A 21,234-nucleotide genomic window follows, 5' to 3' on the forward strand; every position below is an offset into this window, starting at 1 on the left:
AAAGCTTACGGATACGCATGCAACGGAGGAAAACCACACACACACTCGTGCATTTGACTCTCTACTGCCCACTGGTGGATGTATTACTTAACATGATACCAACGTGAAAGACGCATGGAAGTATGTGGGCAGTGACGATTACACCGTTTGAAACGGACGCCCTTATTTACGGATGAAAATGGAGTATAATTGGGCCTTAAGCCTGCCTTATTGTATTGTATTGTAAAGTAAAAGTAAAATGACTTTGGTTAAGGTTATAGAGTTATACCAAAAATGTCAAATGTGACTTACAGTTGAAATGTAGAAACTTTGGAAACCCTGAGGTTTGAACACAGCTCTCCGGTGACATATCACCTTTCTATACGGATCTAGAAAGACGATATCTAGAAACGCGATATGCGTCGTATTTTTGGTTCAGGAACGTGATATTCTACATATCCGTGGATTGCAGAAACGTACGTTGCAGGTATTTTATTCTGGCGACCAGGCTGTCTAAACTGTAGGAGTGGAGAAGGAGGGGGGAAAACATACTGTACTTCTAACATTATACATATATACATACTCATTCACCCCGAGATTACCTGGATGACTGTTTTCTCCCTTTCACTCTCTCACTCTGTGTGTGTGTGTGTGTGTGTGTGTGTGTGTGCGTGTGCGTGTGCGTGTGCATGTGGCTTGTGTGTGTGTGTGTGTGTGTGTGTGTGTGCGCGTGCGTGCGTGCGCTTGTGTGTGTGTGTGTGCGCGTGCGCGTGTGTGTCTGTGTGTGTGTGTGTGTGTGTGTGTGTGTGCGTGTGCGTGTGCATGTGGCTTGTGTGTGTGTGTGTGTGTGTGTGTGTGTGCGTGTGTGCGCAGGTTCAGGAGCAGTGTCAGTACGAGCTGGTGGCTCCCCTTGCTATCATGTTCTCCTCCACTCTGCTTCAGGTGAATATACGAGTGTATTTTGCTGTCACTGATTTTAGCAAACTATTGAAACCTCCGACCTATTCCCAGCTCTCAGTATTATTACTCACAATGTGTTTCAGCCGCTTACTTGCTTAAACGACAGTTCCTCAATCGTCAAATAGTTCTGGTAGAATTCCCCCCCGTGCTATATCGAGCCTGACAGAGCAGCAAACATTCAGTCAACATGTAAGAAATGTGACTTGTATTCAAAGCAGTAACCCCCACAGACCCAAGCAGCCGAACCCTGCCCCTCCTCCTCTCCTCCACCCCGCCCCTCCTCCTCTCCTCCACCCCGCCCCTCCTCCTCTCCTCCACCCCGCCCCTCCTCCTCTCCTCCACCCTGCCCCTCCTCCTCTCCTCCACCCCGCCCCTCCTCCTCTCCTCCACCCTGCCCCTCCTCCTCTCCTCCACCCCGCCCCTCCTCCTCTCCTCCACCCCGCCCCTCCTCCTCTCCTCCACCCTGCCTCTCCTCCTCTCCTCCTCCCTGCCCCTCCTCCTCTCCTCCACCCCGCCCCTCCTCCTCTCCTCCACCCTGCCCCTCCTCCTCTCCTCCACCCTGCCCCTCCTCCTCTCCTCCACCCTGCCCCTCCTCCTCTCCTCCACCCTGCCCCTCCTCCTCCCTGCCCCTCCTCCTCTCCTCCACCCTGCCTCTCCTCCTCTCCTCCAGTCAAATGCTTTGTTTTGCGCTCTGGTTGCAGACACCTTACTGCCCTCCAGACTCTGAGCTGCTGGAGGAGGCCATCGAGGTGTTCCGGAGGTTCCTCACATGGCCTGAGCCCTACTGCAGTGTGTGTAGGAACCTCCTCTCCACACTACAGCTGGAGATCAAGGTCCCAGGTAAATATGAAGGCCTGGTTCTGTCTACCAGACACTCTCTCTCTGTCTCCCTCTCTCTCTCTTTGTCTCTCTCCCTCCCTCTCTCTCTCTCTTCCTCTCTATCTATCTTTAGTCTCTGTCTGACACACTCTCCCTCAGAGCCATTGCCTGTAGTCGCCCTCCCCCTAGTGACAAGGCAAAGTAATGCATTTAGGACACCTCAGTAATAACAAATAATAATAATAATAATAATAATAATAATAATACATTTTATTTATAGAGCGCTTCTCAAGGTACTCAAAGACGCTTTAGAAGGGTGTCAAAAAAAAGGTCAAGAAAGCAACACATTCAAAACATAATACACAATATTTAGTCAAGAATGAGGAAACAACATGGTCAAAACAAAATACAATATGTACTTATGACAGGTTAAAAGCACTTCTGAACAGGTGAGTTTTGAATGTGGGCAGACTGGAGCAGTCTCTGATGTGTGTGGGGAGGGAGTTCCAGAGGGAGGGGGCAGCAACGGAGAAGGCTCAGCCACACCAGGTTCCGGCGCTTGGTCATGACTGGCGGGGACAAGAGAGGTTTGCATCTGAGGAGCGGAGGCTACGGGAGGGGGTATGGTGGTGGAGCAGGTCGGTGAGGTAGGAGGGGGTATGGTGGTGGAGCAGGTCGGTGAGGTAGGAGGGGGTATGGTTGGGGAGCAGGTCGGTGAGGTAGGAGGGGGTATGGTGGTGGAGCAGGTCGGTGAGGTAGGAGGGGGTATGGTGGTGGAGCAGGTCGGTGAGGTAGGAGGGGGGATGGTGGTGGAGCAGGTCGGTGAGGTAGGAGGGGGTATGGTGGTGGAGCAGGTCGGTGAGGTAGGAGGGGGTATGGTGGTGGAGCAGGTCGGTGAGGTAGGAGGGGGTATGGTGGTGGAGCAGGTCGGTGAGGTAGGAGGGGGGATGGTGGTGGAGCAGGTCGGTGAGGTAGGAGGGGGTATGGTGGTGGAGCAGGTCGGTGAGGTAGGAGGGGGTATGGTGGTGGAGCAGGTCGGTGAGGTAGGAGGGGGTATGGTGGTGGAGCAGGTCGGTGAGGTAGGAGGGGGTATGGTGGTGGAGCAGGTCGGTGAGGTAGGAGGGGGTATGGTGGTGGAGCAGGTCGGTGAGGTAGGAGGGGGTATGGTGGTGGAGCAGGTCGGTGAGGTAGGAGGGGGTATGGTGGTGGAGCAGGTCGGTGAGGTAGGAGGGGGTATGGTGGTGGAGCAGGTCGGTGAAGTAGGAGGGGGTATGGTGGTGGCGCAGGTCGGTGAGGTAGGAGGGGGGATGGTGGTGGAGCAGGTCGGTGAGGTAGGAGGGGGTATGGTGGTGGAGCAGGTCGGTGAAGTAGGAGGGGGTATGGTGGTGGAGCAGGTCGGTGAGGTAGGAGGGGGGATGGTGGTGGAGCAGGTCGGTGAGGTAGGAGGGGGTATGGTGGTGGAGCAGGTCGGTGAGGTAGGAGGGGGCCTGGCTATGGAGGAAGTAGGAAGTAGGAAGCCACTGCCACGCGTGATTTCTAACCCCACATAGGATAAGCAATAACCACGCCCTGTGGCGCCGGGATTGGCCAGGAGCAACACTGGAGGGCACGCAGCCCAGCGATTTCATGAACCAAGAGCGGACAGTGATTTCGAGAGCGGACATTGAAATGAATTATGGGCACCTACCTTCCTTAGCATGGTAATAATAATAATAAGCATAATAATTGTAATCTACACAATGTACACAATCTACAAAAACATGCAATAATATAAACGGTGTTGTGTTCACGTTCATAGCTCATATAATATAATATAATATCATATCGTTAATTTCAAGCTCAATTCTTACCCAGAGAAAAGGTACAGCACTGAAAATGTAACAAGCAATAGTTTTTTAAACATCTTTATTTTAAAAGATGAAAAACCCCAGGTGCTTTAGTCCCAAGCTTCAATGCTCCTGGCCAATCCCGGCGCCACAGGGCGTGGTTATTGCTTATCCTATGTGGGGTTAGAAATCACGCCACTGCCACATGCCGTCACGTGTCCACACACTACTGCCAGTATGGATAACCACAATGACAGGAAGAGGAGGAGACTGCAGAAAAAAGAGGATGTAGCGTTAGCATTCACAAAAAGAAGAAGAAGAAGAAGAAGAAGAAAACACTGCATGTGGACAGCTGTCATGTAATTTACAGGCAAGGTCAAGGGAAGTGCTATTCACCTTATGTAGCTCCGCCCACTTGACCCAGTTGTGTTATGACTTCCTGTTCAAAACACCGGCCGTTTTACCCGCTCACTAGTACTGTTACTGTCACAGGAAGTGTCAACACAACAGGAAGTAACTGGCTGACCCCTGTGTTGGAACATGAAGTGAATAAGCAAGAAAATATCAAAACACAATGAATGAATGAATGAATGAATGAATGAATGAATGAATGAATGAATGAACAACTGTTAATTGGCTTGGTGGTTGTTTTTCTGTCTCTGTTGTTTCTTTATGTACTTTATGTTAATATTCTATGACATATGGCAATTCATTTTGGGATTACAGTGTCAAATAACGCCTTAAAATTTACTGTACTCAAATGTATCTGCTATTTGTTTCACAGGGATTTCCTTTCAGAGACTGGTGAGAGATGAGCAGGGCCTGAACACCTCCAGCCAGCACTCTAAGACCATGTAGGTCCACGCAATATCACTGCTACATTTGATGGCACGGTGGATCAGTGGTTAGCACTGTTGCAAGTGGGTCCCAGGTTCAAACCACCGGTCCATCCCAGCCAGGTCCTTTCTGTGTGTTTGCATGTTCTCACTGTCGGTTTCCTCCCACCATCAAAGACTCATAGGATTTTGTATTCTGTGTGTGTGTGTATGTGTGTGTGTGTGTGTGTGCGTGCGTGCGTGCGTGCGTGCGTGCGTGCGTGCGTGCGTGCGTGCGTGCGTGCGTGCGTGCGTGCGTGTGTAGGGCCAGCAGTTGAAAATGACCCAAGTGGCTAAAGAAATAAATAAGGCACTTGCAATTTTAGTTTTGGCTGATAACCGTGTGTTAAAATTACGTCCATTGTGAGAAATATATGATAATGTGGCTATTTTGCACCATCTATAGTCAAAGGAAAGCTACAGGCCAGTTTGTGATCTACATGTATTTGTGATAAGCGACTAGCCACTGCCTCCACCAACCAATTCACAAATACACATCCTAAATGCTGTACCAATAAAACCACCTTCTAACCTCTTTGAACAGCTGCGTGTTCACACTGACAATCTATTTCCAGTCCATATAGTACACCATATTTATTTGAAGGACTGTGTTATCTTTGGACCCTTGCACCTAAAGTTTCCGCTTCCCCCATCAAACGTGCGGCGAGCTGCTCAGCTGATGGCGACGGTCTTATCTCACACGTGTCAGTAGTTCAAATGAGGCTGATTGGTTTCTGAGGCTTTGACTTTGACGGTAAACCGCATCAGAGTCAGATAAGAGCACGTACGTCACGTCACTTCACTTTTGAGGAATCATGTCAGCTTCGACACGCAGGTAGAACAAGGCTTGGAAAGTCCCGCTTCAGCACCTCTCTCTCATCCCCTTCCTGTACTTCCTGTTTGTAGCGTCTCACATCCCACAGCCTTCCTCTCTGTGTGTATTAGCACATGTGAACTGAAACACAACCACTGGGCTCATTGGTTAGCAGCACTTGTCGCTTCACAGCAAGAAGGTTGTGGGTTCGATATCTCCGCCCCCGCTCCCTTCTGTGTGGAGTTTGCATGTTCTCCCAATGTTTTTTATTTAAAAAAATTCAAAACAATGCACAAACAAGACAAACGAACACGCACAGACACATGAAAATAAAATAAAACATACATATAGTTCTACCCCTGTTTGCGTGGATTTCCTCTGGGTGCCCACTGCTTCGGTTTCCTCCCACAGTCCAAAGACATGCTGTGTTTGTGTAGTATAGTAAAGTAATCTAGTAAAAACGTGTAGTAGGCTATGTTTATGTAATGTTATGTTGTGTGTAGATGTATTATACTGTGATGATACTATGTAAAGCCCTTTGACACATGCTAACGATAAGGGGCTATATGAACATGAACTGAACTGAAACTGATCCCCTCTATGTAGGACGGTGCTGTTGATGAACCCAGGCGAAGTTCCCGCTGAGTTTCTGTCGGTGGCTGAGCAGCTCTGTAGCATCCAGCACTCCCAGAGAGAGACCTACATCACCCTGATCAAACATGCCTACCAGGCTACGCTAGGCACCAAGTACCCTCTGCACAACATCCACAGGGCACTGCAGGTACGCACTTACAGCAGCAGGGGTTGGGACCTCAAGCTGGGTCCCAATGCAGGGACAGTTGAAGTGCTCCAAATATTTCTGTAGAAATTTGTGGCGGTGTTTGTTTGTCGTGTGGCCACGGAGGGACAGGCCCCTCTGTGGGCTTGTGGGTTAGGTCGTGACATCCTTAGGATGTCATTATAGGTCGACACACCAAGCCGACAGTCGGCCGTCGGCCATGCCCTGCGGTCTAGTATTTGCAGTGTATTCACAGAACGTACATGCTAGCTGCCCATCGGCTGTTGTGTTTGCGATGTGTTCAATTGCAACTTTTAGGCCCCGACACAGGAGACGTGGGGTGATGGATCGCTCATTATCTAGTTGTCGCTACATAGTCCTTTCAAGTGTTGTCCGTGTGTCACCACCTTAAGGGGAAACATACATTTATGACGACGTTTTTGCCTATATCTTCAAGGGGAATAGTTATACTGCAAGATTACCCACCACATTTACATTTTTAAACAAATGTCTTTCTTATTCAACCATGACCAAACCCTAACGATAACCGTAACTATCAACCTTTGGAATGTAATTCAACGCTTTCAAATTTGTGGCGTCCCAACGGGCGATCGGCCTTCATTGGACTGCAAGGCATTCTGGGAATCCAGGTCATGTAGTTTACATGCGACGCCTAGGCGAGGCAAAACGTGACACTGAAACGCTGGTGTATTACGCGCTTTGGCATGATTCATTTAAAGTGGATAGATCACCATGACTGTATGCCACTTTAACCCATTGATACCTGATGCAGCATTTGTGTGCGTATCCCTTAAGACCGCGAACCTCGTTAATGTGGTTCGCCTTCGTCTTAAAGGGACACACACACAAATGAGGGATATACACGCAAATGCTGCATCAGGTATCAGTGGGTTAAGCATAGAAAGACGTTGCATTACAGTACCATGTAAGCAGGAGCAGTGAAATGTATGTGATTGATTGGCAGCATTTTGATCAAGTAGTCAATGGAATATAAACGGTAACACAATACCTTTATTTATGTGTCAATCTGTACTATATCATAATATCATGAATGCTCCTTACCAGGCAAAAAGCGTGAGTGAGTTGGGCGAGATCTTCTCCATGGTAAGCGATGTCTTGGAGGACGCCGCCACCACGGGCGACCCGCCGAAGGGGCGCAGTCATGTGATCCAGGGTCTGGAGACACTGAGGGAGAGGATAGGCATCCCAGCCTCCAATGGAAGGAAGTCTGACGGTGAGAGGGCAGGGCTCAAATCAACTTCAGACATCAATTTGCAGTATATCATATTAGGGATGTAACGATAACCGGTTTTAATGATAACCGTGATCAAATTCCTTACGATAACCGTACCGTTTCAAATTTTCATTATCATTAAAACCGTGGTATCGTGATTACCGTGGTACCGTGATTACAGTGCTTTGAACAACATGGTAACATGGTGTCCATCATCAACCAAAGTTGGCAACTGTCTCCCAGATGCAAACGTGCAGCCTTGGAGAAATGATTTCAGTGAGTGTATCAATCCTTTTTGGGTCTGAGTTTTCAATATAAAACGTTGTAAAATGATTTCAGTGAGTCTTTCAGTACTTTTTGAACATTTTCAGCAATTTTTTACGAATATTGTGGTAATACAATTAGAATAACCGTGATAATTTTGCTCACGATAATCGTGATGTGAAATTTTCATACCGTTACATCTCTATATCATAGCCTGTTATGTTTTTATTTCATACAGATTTCCCTCTGTTAGCTTGTCATTTTGCTTGTTTGTTCATTTTTGTTTTCTGTCTCCCCTCTCAGGGATGTTGCTGACGCTACCACTACCCACAGCCAAGTGTTCCATGTTTCACTGGGACAAAGATAACTTTGGTAAAGTATTCATTAACAGCATTATTGATCCCTATAGGGAAATTCCCTTTGACCCAGGGCGCTGGCACCAGGCCAGCAGGCCAGGGTCACAAGATGCAAACGTCAGCACACTCACTCACTCACACACTGACTCCATGGAGGTTTAGTGAAGGGGGCGGGGCTAGGAAATAGGGGCCATCGCTAGAAATAGGTAGATCAACCAGAGCAATTTAGAGAGAGAGTGGCGTCAGCGGAGGACCAAAATGCATCACTCATTAGCCAATGAACAGCCAGGGAGGGGTCTCGCGCTACTTTTGAATGCTAAAATAAAGCTGATAATGTACAATTTGACTCTAAAATTATTATTTGTTTTAGGTACAACACAAACTGTCCATTTTGCTGCAACTCGACAGTGCTGCTTAATCCAGGACCTTACTTCCTGGAACTCTTGAGAGTAAAAAACTGGTCAATTGGAGTGAATGCAGATGTTGCGACTCTTCTATATAATAGGCTCTGGGTAGATCCTAGAGAGTCATGGTTGGTAGAGGGAGTGGCTTGGGCGATGTGGGTGGGTAGGGGGAGTGGCTGGGGGGGATCATCTGGGTGGTTTAGGGTTAGGGTTATGACCATTTCCCATGTTGAAAACAGTTAGCCGTGTTGTTGAGGTACCCCCAAAACGTTGCCTAAGTGCCATAAGGCTGAATGGCCACACCACTGTGCCCTGCTGGGCTTCAATCTATGTGTGCTTGTAGCTTAGAGCTGACAGTGATTCAGGTCTTGCTAAAGACACTTCTGCCGAGCCGATGCTTGCCAACACTCAGAACTTTCCAGTCCTCTGGTTGACAGACCTGCTCACGATGATGAATATTGACGTATTCTGTCTCCTACAGATGTTCTGAACACCCTTTTAGAGAACGAGGAAGACCTGACAGACCTCCACACCACTAACGGGCATGCCGAGGAGGAAGAGGAGGTAGACACTGATGAGGATGAAGACGAAGAGGATGGGGTGGAGATTGACGAGGAGGAGGAGGACGGACTAGAGTTGCCTACCATGTCTATCATCTCTAATGGCTGCAGGGCCAACCATCGTGCCTCCACCTTCTCCACCATCTCCTCGCTTTCCACCACCTCCAAAGACTCCATGTACTCCACCCTGTCCATAGCCTCGGAGTCCTACACCCCGTCTCTCTACTCCGACAGCGACTTCTTCGAAGAGCCCGACGACTCCTACATCTGCTCCTCTCCCGTTCCCGGGAAATCCTCGCCGAGGTCCAATAGAGCTTCCGCTCGGCTCAGCCAGCACTTCTACCGCCTCTTCGTCAAACCCAAAGGCAACCGGCTGCTTTACCGGGCCAAGAGCTTAGGGAACCCGGAGTCCAAAGACCTTTTGGTGGTGCGGTCCAAACGCTCCAACTCTCTGCCCCAGCAGGTCCACTTGCGAAGGCCCGAACCTCTGTCCCTGACGCAAAGCCAGACCCTCAAGCACGTGTGCTTCCGTAGGAGGCCCATTCTGAGCAGCGACGAGGACGGTAAGAGCACCACTCTGCGGGTGGTGGTGTTCGGAGCGGACCACGTGGCGGGGAAGGTGGCGCGGGCCTACAGCAACCTGAGGATGAAGGAGAGCACGTGTCCACGGCTCAGCAGGGCCTTCAAGCTTCAGTTCTACTTCCTGCCCGTGAGGAGGGACGCAGCGGCCGCGTCGGGGCGCAGAGCCTCGAGTCCTGTGAGTAGAAAATACCCCAGCAACATTGAGGGGTGTGCCATATTGCATTTTTATCAATAATATCTCACATTCCTATAGTCACAAAATCATATTGTGATATCGTGATAATGGCAATATTTAGACTTGTTGATGTAATGACGTCACACCGTTATGCTGCCTAACGGTCTGACGCATGCACAGCAACATGCATGGCTGAAAGCAGTTCCACAGGGGAGGAGTTAATTCCAAAAGGGGGAGTGGCTTCAGTAGTGTCAAAGTGGTTTGGTTACAAAAGAGACAACACAAATACACAATACAGCACGAATACTGTACGCAACTTGGGGGGGGGGGGGGGGGACAGAATGTACTTGTTTAGGAAATCATTGTATCACTAATACTTTGCCCGGACTGCAATTTTTCAGTATTTTGTCATATCGTTAAGAATATCGTTATTGCAGAAATAACCTGAAATGATATTATTTCGTTATATTATTAAGTGATATTATTTTAGGGCCGTATCGCCCACCCCCTAACTGTTACATTGTAGAAGCAAATCAATTGCACTTACATGAGAATTCCACTGTTGTGATATGAGGCGTTTGTTTTGTCTCGAGCAGGACCTCAGCACAGAGGACAGCACTAACGACATGTTTGTTTTGTCTCGAGCAGGACCTCAGCACAGAGGACAGCACTAACGACATGTTTGTTTTGTCTCGAGCAGGACCTCAGCACAGAGGACAGCACTAACGACATGTTTGTTTTGTCTCGAGCAGGACCTCAGCACAGAGGACAGCACTAACGACATGTTTGTTTTGTCTCGAGCAGGACCTCAGCACAGAGGACAGCACTAACGACATGTTTGTTTTGTCTCGAGCAGGACCTCAGCACAGAGGACAGCACTAACGACATGTTTGTTTTGTCTCGAGCAGGACCTCAGCACAGAGGACAGCACTAACGACATCGCCCGTCTGCTTGGTATGTTGGACCCCTGGTACGAAAGAAACACCCTCAGCCTGCTCAACCTGCCTGCCAGTGTCGTCTGCCAGGTACAACTACAATCTCACTTTTTTAATCCTATCCATAATTGTCTATATTGTAGCCAAAAGTCACACTTATAAAGTATGCTATGAATATGAATGGCCTCCAATGCAGCCTCAATTTATATATATTCCACAGCATCATTCACTACCACTCAATACAGATTATTAACATATTGCTCTCTGTGCTGTAAAGTAAAACCCAATAAGTAAAATAAGTCATGGGTAAAAGATTGATCAAGTGAACAGCCTAAAGCATAAAGACATTTTCAGCAGTAACATAATCGCTGCTTGATGTTTTTGCATAGGCCGCCGGCTATATCATTCAACTGTATATGTGAATAAAAAAGGGTAAATTGTGTGACACTGTCCTGCAGCAAACCTCTAAGACGATGGAGTCCGAGTCATATGACAGTTCATTTGAGCAGCGTCTACCCATCCTGGCTGAACTTCTGCTGTACTACTGCCGCTACGCTGCCCGACCCGCCCTCATCCAGCTCTACCAGGCTGAGGTCAGATACTATACCTGTACCAACACACACACGCACACACACACACATCTGCCTTTTATGCTTCTAAAAATGTGCCATTTTTCATTTCTGCAAACCTACAATCTCAGTGTTAATTTGAAACAAAACAACGGCTCATTTGAAAACCTCACTGCCTTTCTGACCTTAAACGCAAGTAAAACAAACATCTTTAACAACTGTTATGTTTAGGCAACTGAAAAAACTGTAGTTATTTTTAGGCAACTAAAATAACTAGTTATTTTTAGGCAACTAAAACAACTGTAGTTATTTTTAGGCAACTAAAATAACTAGTTATTTTTAGGCAACTAAAATAACTGTAGTTATTTTTAGGCAACTAAAATAACTGTAGTTATTTTTAGGCAACTAAAATAACTAGTTATTTTTAGGCAACTAAAATAACTGTAGTTCTTTTTAGGCAACTAAAATAACTGTAGTTCTTTTTAGGCAACTAAAATAACTGTAGTTCTTTTTAGGCAACTAAAATAACTGTAGTTATTTTTAGGCAACTAAAATAACTAGTTATTTTTAGGCAACTAAAATAACTGTAGTTATTTTTAGGCAACTAAAATAACTAGTTATTTTTAGGCAACTAAAATAACTGTAGTTCTTTTTAGGCAACTAAAATAACTGTAGTTCTTTTTAGGCAACTAAAATAACTGTAGTTCTTTTTAGGCAACTAAAATAACTAGTTATTTTTAGGCAACTAAAATAACTGTAGTTATTTTTAGGCAACTAAAATAACTGTAGTTATTTTTAGGCAACTAAAATAACTGTAGTTATTTTTAGGCAACTTAAAAAAAACTTAGTTAAGGTGAGGATTATGGCTTGGGTTAGGCTTCAATAACAAAATGTTAAATGAAGACTTTGGAAACGCTGTGACCATGAGTGAGACTTGAACACATGGCCCTCCACACCATCCACCCAACCACAGCACCCCTACTGGCCACCACACTATTTCACTAGCAGACTGTATAACGTTGATATGAAACATGATATATATCCCAATTTCCCCCCGGGGATCATTAAAGTCTTTCTGATTCTGATTCTGATTCTGATAATGTAATGTATTTTTGGTACAGAAACATACATGTACGTACGTATCCATGGATTGCAGAAAGGTACAATGCCGAGTTTTATTCTGGCGATCACAAGAGTTTTTTTCCCCATGCTGAGGCCTAGTTTTAAAGGGATAGTTTAAAAAAATTAAGTCTAGAACTATTTGCTACTTACCAATGATGATGTTGATTGGTAGAGTTCTTTCTCAGCATGCTGTTCCTCACAGTTCTTATAGTAGTTCTGGAAAATCCTGCAAAAACAAATGCAAGGTCAATGGGGTCACGCTCCTATATGTAGAAGCTGAATGAGGCTCACTGAAATCTCATCCACAGTGCACACAGTTGTTCATTCACACAGTGGGGTAAAACCGCCGATATATCTCATGGGCTGACTCACCAAAAGACGGTGCTGCGGCTCTAAACTACAGGTTTGGGGGTTCTAGAGCAGAACACAAGACGTCTGCTCAGATGTGCGTTTACTGCGGTGGTTAAATCCCCGATCGTGTCTGCCTGGGCTGGGCTATCAGCTAAATTCTAACTTTGCTGAATGGATAGAACGGGGGAATTTACCCCACCCTGACCCCGCCCCCAGCAAGGCTGAGCCAGCTAAGCCAGCGTCTATGACGAGACGTGGCCTCAACCTATGAGGAACAGCATGGATTGTGCTGAGAGAGAACTCTACCAATCAACATCCTCATTGGTAAGTAATGTAGCAAATAGGGCTACGCTTTAAAAAAGTGAACTATCCCTTTAAGAAACGTAGTCGTGCCTCGTGAAAACCATAGGAATCTAGCAGTCATGTTGCGACCCCACAGAAATGGAACCCTGATGCATTGTGGGTCACAGGCCATAGGCTACTGTATGAGACAGTGTTCCACACACAGCGAGTGATTTGGTGTGTTATTTGCTGTTTTACAGCTGACGTTAGCTGGAGGAGAGAGGAGGACTGAGGTGTTCATACACTCACTAGAGCTGGGACACACCGCAGGAACACGAGCCATCAAGGCCATGGGTGAGTCTGGCACACACACGAACACACGCACACACACACACACACACACACACACACACACACACACACGCGTGCACACATGCGCGCACACACACACACGCATGCACACATGCACACACACACACACACACACACACACACACACACACACACACACACACACACACACACACACACACACACACACACACGCATGCATGCATACATATCCTAGCAACCACTCCACAATAAACATAATCCTCCATATTTCAATACAGTGAAATGCATAATCAGTTATTATGAGGGTCAGACCGGACTAAACATCTGGAGGAACATCTGCTATTTCAATTAGATGATTCACAGTCTACTTTTACTTCACTGGTTTCACTTTGCATCTATGGCAAATGCGAATCCCAGCCGCTCTGGGCTGCCGCGCCGGGTCGTTCCAGGCCATGTCAGGCTAGCTCAGGGGTTCCCAAACTTTTTTGGCTTGTGTGTGACCCTATTGTGACATCACAAAAATCTAGGGACCCCGTAACATTTCAAATTCCGGTAGTCCATCGATAATATCATCAGTGACATCGTCAGTGATGTCACATTATGCTTCTTTTTCCCTGCAGAATTTTGACTTTAATCTGAGAATTCTGACTTTAATCTATAAATTCTGACTTTTTTCTACAAATTCTGACAGTAACTTCGAATTCTGACTTTAATCTCAGAATTCTGACTTTATTCTCAGAATCTTGATTTAAAGTTATAATTTAGCAGTATATAGTGACATTATCTGACATTACAGTTTGGATCTCACCTGCAATTACCACCCACCGCCATAGGTGTCACCCAAGAGAACAAAACTGAAATCTTAGAGATGATCACTTTAAACTCAAAACTAAAAAAAAAAAAAAAAAAAATCGCAAGTGACCCTAATCATCTTCGCTAATATTAAATTGTGTGTGGTGTAATTTTTATATATATATATATATATATATATATATATATATATATATATATATATATATATATATATATATATATTTTCCCCAGGCGACACTATTTGAAGTCCAGGTGACCCCACTTAGGTTCGCGACCCTAAGTTTGGGAACCACTGGGCTAGCTTTTCTTATGTAAAAACCCCACTAGAGTGCATTGTGACATCACACACTCCAGGCTGGCTCCATAGGCTGCTACAAGCTCGTTTGCTCAACTGTTATTGGAGCACAGAGCAAAAAGGGGCGGGACTTACAGTAGGAAAGGTCAAGGTATTCTCATGTCCAACAGTGGGGGGATGGCTTTTATTCATTCCAACTTGAATAAATATTCTTCACACAAGTTGTTGTTTTTCTTGCAAATTGCATATATGTTTTATATTGACTGCTGTATCTATAACACATATGACTAGGTAATCCCACACTACAAAAAGTCTTCCAAGTAATGTTCCATGCTGCAGTGCTAAATAGTAATAATATATAATGATATATATTATATAGTAATAATATATTCTGAACTGTATAGAGAGGTCCAGTAACGAGTCCGGAAATCATCGATGCTAACGCCCCTGGTTCCATACAGTTTTCGCCTATGGGAGTTTTGAATGGGTTTTTGGCGCGATGCTTCTAATAATCTCTCTGGGCAACGCTGGCTTAATCAAACGCGAACCAGTGTTTAGTAACATCATCTTCACACATGAAGACCACTTTTATGAGTTTTGAAGCTTTTACATGCCGTTAAACGGGCGGCTAGCTAGCAAACGGCTAAATGAGACTACACTGCTGAGTCGATGTGGATATATACGTCAATAACGTCACCACTTCAAAGGGCGAACACGGAAATTCTCTTTCCCTCACCTGGTTCAGCCCCGTTCAGCCCGAGGTAATCAGTGCACACATCAACAACAGTCCGGTTGAGTGCTGACGTGACGTGAAGCCTATGCGACAGTGTGTAGTTCAGGATTAGCTTAGCTCGAGCATTTTACTTCTAGGGCTCGCATTTATGCTACAAAACTCATGAAAGTGGTCCTCATGTGTGAAGATTATCCCGCTGAACCTTGGTTCGCGTTTGATTAAACTTGCGTTGCCCACAGACATTATTTGAAGCATATCGCCAAAAACCCATTCAAAAATCCCATAGACAGAAACAGTGTGGAACCAGGAAGTTCGGGACTTCCGCATTCAGCCTACAAAAATACGTCATCCCTGGACCTCTCTATTGCAGTACTGTCCGCTATAGTCTCAACTAAATGTGGCTTTGTGTTTCAAGGTGCTGCCAGTAAGAGGTTTGGCATTGACGGTGACCGAGAAGCAGTGCCTCTGATGCTGGATGTGATGTTCAACAGGGTAGGATGATGTTTCATTACATGACAGTTATCAATATTAGTGTTCAAACTGCACCAGGCAAGATTTTTTTATCATGCATCAGACATATCCAGGCCATTTTGACTAGGTGGGGCACAGACTCAAGCAAGGGTGGCACTGAGTGTAGCATTTAGGAAGGATGTAGAAAGGTTTTCCCTCGCCAAATTTACCCTAAATTTGGAGTGTTATTTAGCTCCTTTCCCAACCAGCTAGAATTACATTGTTGATAGCAATGGATGCCTTAGGTCTTCTAGTTTAATATGATATCAGTATCTTCACTGTAGCTTTAAAGATAAGCCTGGTGCGTGCAGCCACTGAAAGACAGTCACCCTCAGGATTTTGGGGTGGCACCTAGGCTGGCCAATTAGATTTCAGGGGTGGCCAGTCCCGCCCCTGGCCACTCCCTAGAAACACCCATAATAACTGTATTTTCTATGAGTTTGCGGTATTTGATCCTTTAGCAAATACAAACAATAATCCTTCCCCCCTTGCCCTCTCGTTCAGGTGGTGATTAGTGGGCGGAGTCAGTGGAAAAGAGAAACCAAAGTCTGCACTTCGGTGAACCTGATCAAAGCATGCAAGAATCCCCAGGAGCTAGGTAGCTACACCACAGCCACTGGCTACCAGAGATGGGAAAAGTACACACAGACAGACACACAGACAGACACACAGACACACACACAGACAGACAGACACACAGACACACAGACACACAGACACACAGACAGACAGACAGACACGCCTCCAATTATAGTAGTAGCATTCGAAGACTATTAAACTTAGAAGATCCGCTCCTTTAAGGTGTATAAAGATTGATTAATAATGTGTGTGAAATGTACGGAGTGAAAGTAAAACGTCAGAAAAATACCTGAAAATCGTAGTTTATGTACTTAGTTACTTCCCATCTCTGTGGCCTACTGTAATATACTGTGGAATGGAAAACATTTGTTCACTTTGGGATTGATGAATGAATGAATGAATGAATGAATTTGAAACTATACACTTATTGGTTGCATTCTTGTATTCGTGCTATTGTGCGATCTGAAAAGGAATATTTACACTATGTAATATTTACATGAGCAAGTCTACATTTTCACATGGATGGTTTTGATTGTCGTGAGCAACTTTGACTGTTTTGGTTCATTTGCTGAACACACTGTGTGTGACTTCACAGCTGCAGTTGATATGAACTGGTACCTCCTTGATATGTTTCTCTTGGTACTGTACCTTTATAAGACGACAATGAAGCAATCTCAAGAGACGTAGCACTCACAGCTCAAATCAAACTCCTTTTGTCAGACTCAAAGATGGAGTGCCTGCAGATGACGATGACAGAGGTCCTGAAGAGACAGAGCTGCAAAAGCAAGAAGGGCTACAACCAGGTGAGCCGGACGTCATGTCAGTCTGCCTCTGTGGTTTGTGGCTTGTAGAGCGAGCGCCTCTGGCCTGCAGCATTCTCATAAACAGCTTTATATAAAGAGAGAGTGGACGACGTGGTTGATAGCATCGTCATGACAACAACATGAGCTAAACATAAAAAACAACTCAGTCACACCGGCTTGGTTTTCTGAGGCAGACACCCTGTAACTAGGGTTTCCTGTCTCTAGCCGCACATTATTTTTGTTGTTTTCATTTTGACCGTTTCTATTAAAAAAACTCAAATAAATAGATAAAAACAGCAACAAAAAACTGTCAAAGAAATCCCAAAATCTATCCGCACAATTTTGAAGGGAAGTTCTACCCTGAGGCATTTTCAGCACTTTGCAATTTTTATGAATGCATTCCCAGGTTTAAGGACTGGCTCAGTGTTTACTGTTGCCTCACAGCAAGAAGGTCCCGGGTTCAAACTCCGGTCCGTCCCAGGTCCTTTCTGTGTGGAGTTTGCATGTTCTCCCAGTTTTTCTCCGGGTGCTCCACTTTCCTCCCACCATCAAAGACATGTATGTTAGGGTTAATACTCACTGTCAGTGCCCCTGACCAAGGCACTGGCAAAAAGAACTGGAGTTGGTCCCCGGGCGCTGCACTGTGGCTGCCCACTGCTCCTAGTTCTAGGAAGGTTCCTAGTAGAGGATGGGTCAAATGCAGAGGATGAATTTCCCCATGGGGATAAATAAAGGACAACTTAAACTTAACTTCATCTTTTGATGAACTGTGTACTTCTCTGCTGTGCAGCAGCTGAGTGTGACGGAGGTGAAGGTGGACAAGGTGCAGGTCAGCGGCACCGGGAACACGACCTTTGCTGTCTGCCTGGACCAGGATGAGAAGAAGATCCTACAGAGTGTCACCAGGTGTGTGGAGTGAACAAACACACACACACACACACACACACACACACGCACACGCACGCGCGCGCGCGCACGCACGCACGCACGCACGCACGCACGCACGCACGCACGCACGCACGCACGCACGCACACACACACACACACACACACACACACACACATACACAAATTAATACTTTGTTAATCTATGATAGGGGAAGGACTCTAGAAACACATCAAGACAAACGCAATTTTTCAAGATTTTTACAAGTAACTGGAAATTTCACATTTTAAGAATATTGATTTGTTGTTATTACTTGTTGTTGTAATATCTTTAGTACTCTGCATTTGTTTTAATCTCATCTATATCCTATCATATTCTCTGCTGCTGCAACAACCCAATTTACCCCCACAAGTGGTTCTCAAACTATTGTACATTCTGTCATTGTGTCACTTATATATGGTATTACAGTATATAGTCAAAATAAATTATCCCCCTTTTTTGCTGGGGACCCCCTGGAACCCCCTCACGGCCACCCGGGGGTCCACGCATCCCACTTTGAGAACCACTGATTTCAGGCCCTGTGTCTCCCTCTGTCCCGTACAGGTGTGACATCTCGGTGTGCTACAAACCTGACAACTCCACAGACTGGAGGCTGAGCCAAGCCCAGGTCTCCGCCCAGATCCAGCCTCTCAACCCCACCTTCTGCTCCCTGCTCTGCCTGCCCATCGTCACTTTCAGCGGGGCCTTGCCCTGAGACTGCTGGCCTCTGTCTGCTCCGGTGTGCTTTGGGAGGAAAGATAATAGCAGAAGGAAAGCTCCGTTTCGAGTTGGTTTCTTAATGCACTGCACTAGGCAACTTTGCACGTTGGCAGCCCCAAATGGCAGCGAGGTAGCTAAATGGTAAAATGGTAAATGGTAAATGGACTGCATTTATATAGCGCTTTTATCCAAAGCGCTTTACAATGTGCCTACATTCACCCAGGTAGCTGTTTGAAATAAATGTAAGGACTTCAATACAGTACAGTATCCTGTAAGGTGATGTCAGTAAACTGCACACAGCTATATATATATATATATATATATATATATATACTATATACTATACTATTACTTCCTGCTGCAGTGTTTGCTCGTACAATAACAGGAAATGAGCTAGGTTTCAAACGGTTCCCTAGCAACACAATTCTGTGAAAACCATCGTCTACCAGTGGAAACCATCGATACTGTAGTCTACCAGTGAAAACCATCTATACTGTAGTCTACCAGTGGAAACCATCTATACTGTAGTCTACCAGTGGAAACCATCTATACTGTAGTCTACCAGTGAAAACCATCTATACTGTAGTCTACCAGTGGAAACCATCTATACTGTAGTCTACCAGTGGAAACCATCGATACTGTAGTCTACCAGTGGAAACCATCTATACTGTAGTCTACCAGTGGAAACCATCGATACTGTAGTCTACCAGTGGAAACCATCTATACTGTAGTCTACCAGTGGAAACCATCGATACTGTAGGCTACCAGTGGAAACCAAAGAGGGGCAGAAGTTGTACTGTTGATGAGTCCAGCTTTCTCATATTCATCGCTTGCTGTGGAAAAGTGGCAAATGGGCTGAATCTATGGTATTTCAGTTAGGGGAGATGTTACGGTCTTCTGTATTGCAGCCCCACTGTGTGTGTTAGGCTGATAAAAACAGTTGTATTTTTATATAAACATCTTGTCTTGTGCAACTTTAAAGTGGGTTTGGGCCCATTGCTGGAGGGCTGAAGAGAATAAGGGTCCTGGGTCCGTCGAAGAGACTGAATTTATTCTTTAATTTGGGACCTGGAAAAGTTTAAGGACGGGTCTTCTTCTGGATCGACCTACATGGACATGGAAGGCCACTGGGTGACTTGGTGTCTGTTGACCAGACGTCCACACTGTAATGGACTATGTGAGACTGTGGGGACATGAGACAATGTCTTATGGACACTATGGATTTATGGGGGGGAAATGTAAATATGATGTTTATACTGTATTGTCTATTGTGCACTATGTGTATATAACTTAAAATCCACACTGTAATATTTTGTATGTAATTGAAATTGACTTTCCTGTTGACATTTCTCAACACATTTTCAACACATTCTCAACACATTTTCCTGATGACATTTCTCCCATAGTTACTGTACAATGAAGTGACTGTTTTAACTGCAGTTGTGACTTTGACCAGCAGAGGGCGGTGTTGACATTCACTTTAACTTTGGATGTTGAGGTGAAGGTATCACTTTGACAGTCCAGACAGACTGAGTTGTAAAATCCCAAATGTACATGTAGCTTATGTATAGACAATATATTATATATATTTTCGAATGTATAATTAGTATAATGAGAATCAATTACCATTGTTTCATCAAGGGCACAAATATATTTGTTATGGTGCTAAAGGAAATGCAGAAATGTGTATGTAACTGTTTTGTTGCACCCAAACACTTTGCAAAGAAAATATGACTATATATTTTTTTGACAATCAAACCATAATGCGCTGGTTGCCTGACCAAGAGAGTAGCACTGCATTGGGATTGAAACACTTGAACGTTTTGGTGAAATAAATTAGAATATGTGATATAATGGTACTTTTATGTTCAGATGACAGACTGGCACTACTGCCTTCTCCTTGTGATATCGTATGGATTTTTTTTACAATATCGGTTATGCATGTGTATCATGTCCAATCTATGCAAATACTTTGTAGAAAAGTCAAATTTCAATATACATTAAAATATATTGTATCAGTTGGAGGTTTCATTCATCTTGAGATATAAATGTATGTATGTGAGTATGCTGTTATTTGAGGTTTTAGTTTAGAACAGAGGTTTTCAAGATGGCCTGATATTGCTGCTGAGATACTTCAGATTACACCAAATATGTAAAAAAAAATCTGTCTGAAGGCATGCACTGGGCAGAATGGGAAAAACAGTAGAATTCCCCAAAACTACTAGTGTATCTCTGAATTATATCTATTTAACCAAATCACAAACATTTAGGCTATTCTTTGTGATCTCCTTTTGACAACGAAATGTTTTTTTTCCACTTCCATGCACGGAGCCTCCCCTGAAACTGTATGCGGGGGGGGGTTCCGCCTCCCACTTTGAAAAGCCTTGGTTTCGAGCAAGAAGACACCCTTATGAAAATGAACTTAGCAAATAAAAGGATATTACACACACTGTATCACAGAAAAACTGATGTGCCTATGAGTTATTACAGGAGTATTACTGGTGCCATAGTATCACTATAATATCATGAAGTATCACAAATTAACCATTATAAAGTCCCTATAGGAATAGTATAGCAATATTAGTGTGATGCCAAAGGAGATTAAAAAGATATGCCT

At 45.0% G+C, this 21,234-nt stretch overlaps 1 protein-coding gene across 2 annotated transcripts in view; it reads left to right on the forward strand.

Moving 5' to 3' along the window:
* The window catches only part of pik3r5 (phosphoinositide-3-kinase, regulatory subunit 5), a 45,458-nt gene extending 24,827 nt beyond the window's left edge, over positions 1-20,631 (forward strand). Inside the window, exons 4-18 of one of the 2 annotated variants that reach the window (XM_083656037.1) lie at positions 853-921; positions 1,641-1,779; positions 4,369-4,438; positions 5,880-6,054; positions 7,138-7,306; positions 7,874-7,942; positions 8,812-9,647; positions 10,556-10,672; positions 11,041-11,175; positions 13,167-13,260; positions 15,496-15,572; positions 16,095-16,188; positions 16,890-16,972; positions 17,763-17,878; positions 18,462-20,631. In XM_083656037.1, coding sequence (XP_083512163.1) covers positions 853-921; positions 1,641-1,779; positions 4,369-4,438; positions 5,880-6,054; positions 7,138-7,306; positions 7,874-7,942; positions 8,812-9,647; positions 10,556-10,672; positions 11,041-11,175; positions 13,167-13,260; positions 15,496-15,572; positions 16,095-16,188; positions 16,890-16,972; positions 17,763-17,878; positions 18,462-18,612 — 2,394 coding nt within the window. In that variant the 3' untranslated portion in view covers positions 18,613-20,631. The remainder of the gene's footprint in view (positions 1-852; positions 922-1,640; positions 1,780-4,368; positions 4,439-5,879; positions 6,055-7,137; positions 7,307-7,873; positions 7,943-8,811; positions 9,648-10,555; positions 10,673-11,040; positions 11,176-13,166; positions 13,261-15,495; positions 15,573-16,094; positions 16,189-16,889; positions 16,973-17,762; positions 17,879-18,461) is intronic. The other variant, XM_083656038.1, reaches the window with a different exon arrangement.
* The last annotated feature ends 603 nt before the right edge of the window (positions 20,632-21,234 follow it).

This window comes from Poromitra crassiceps (assembly GCF_964638095.1).
Source record: "Poromitra crassiceps genome assembly, chromosome: 19".
Lineage (NCBI taxonomy): Eukaryota > Metazoa > Chordata > Actinopteri > Beryciformes > Melamphaidae > Poromitra > Poromitra crassiceps.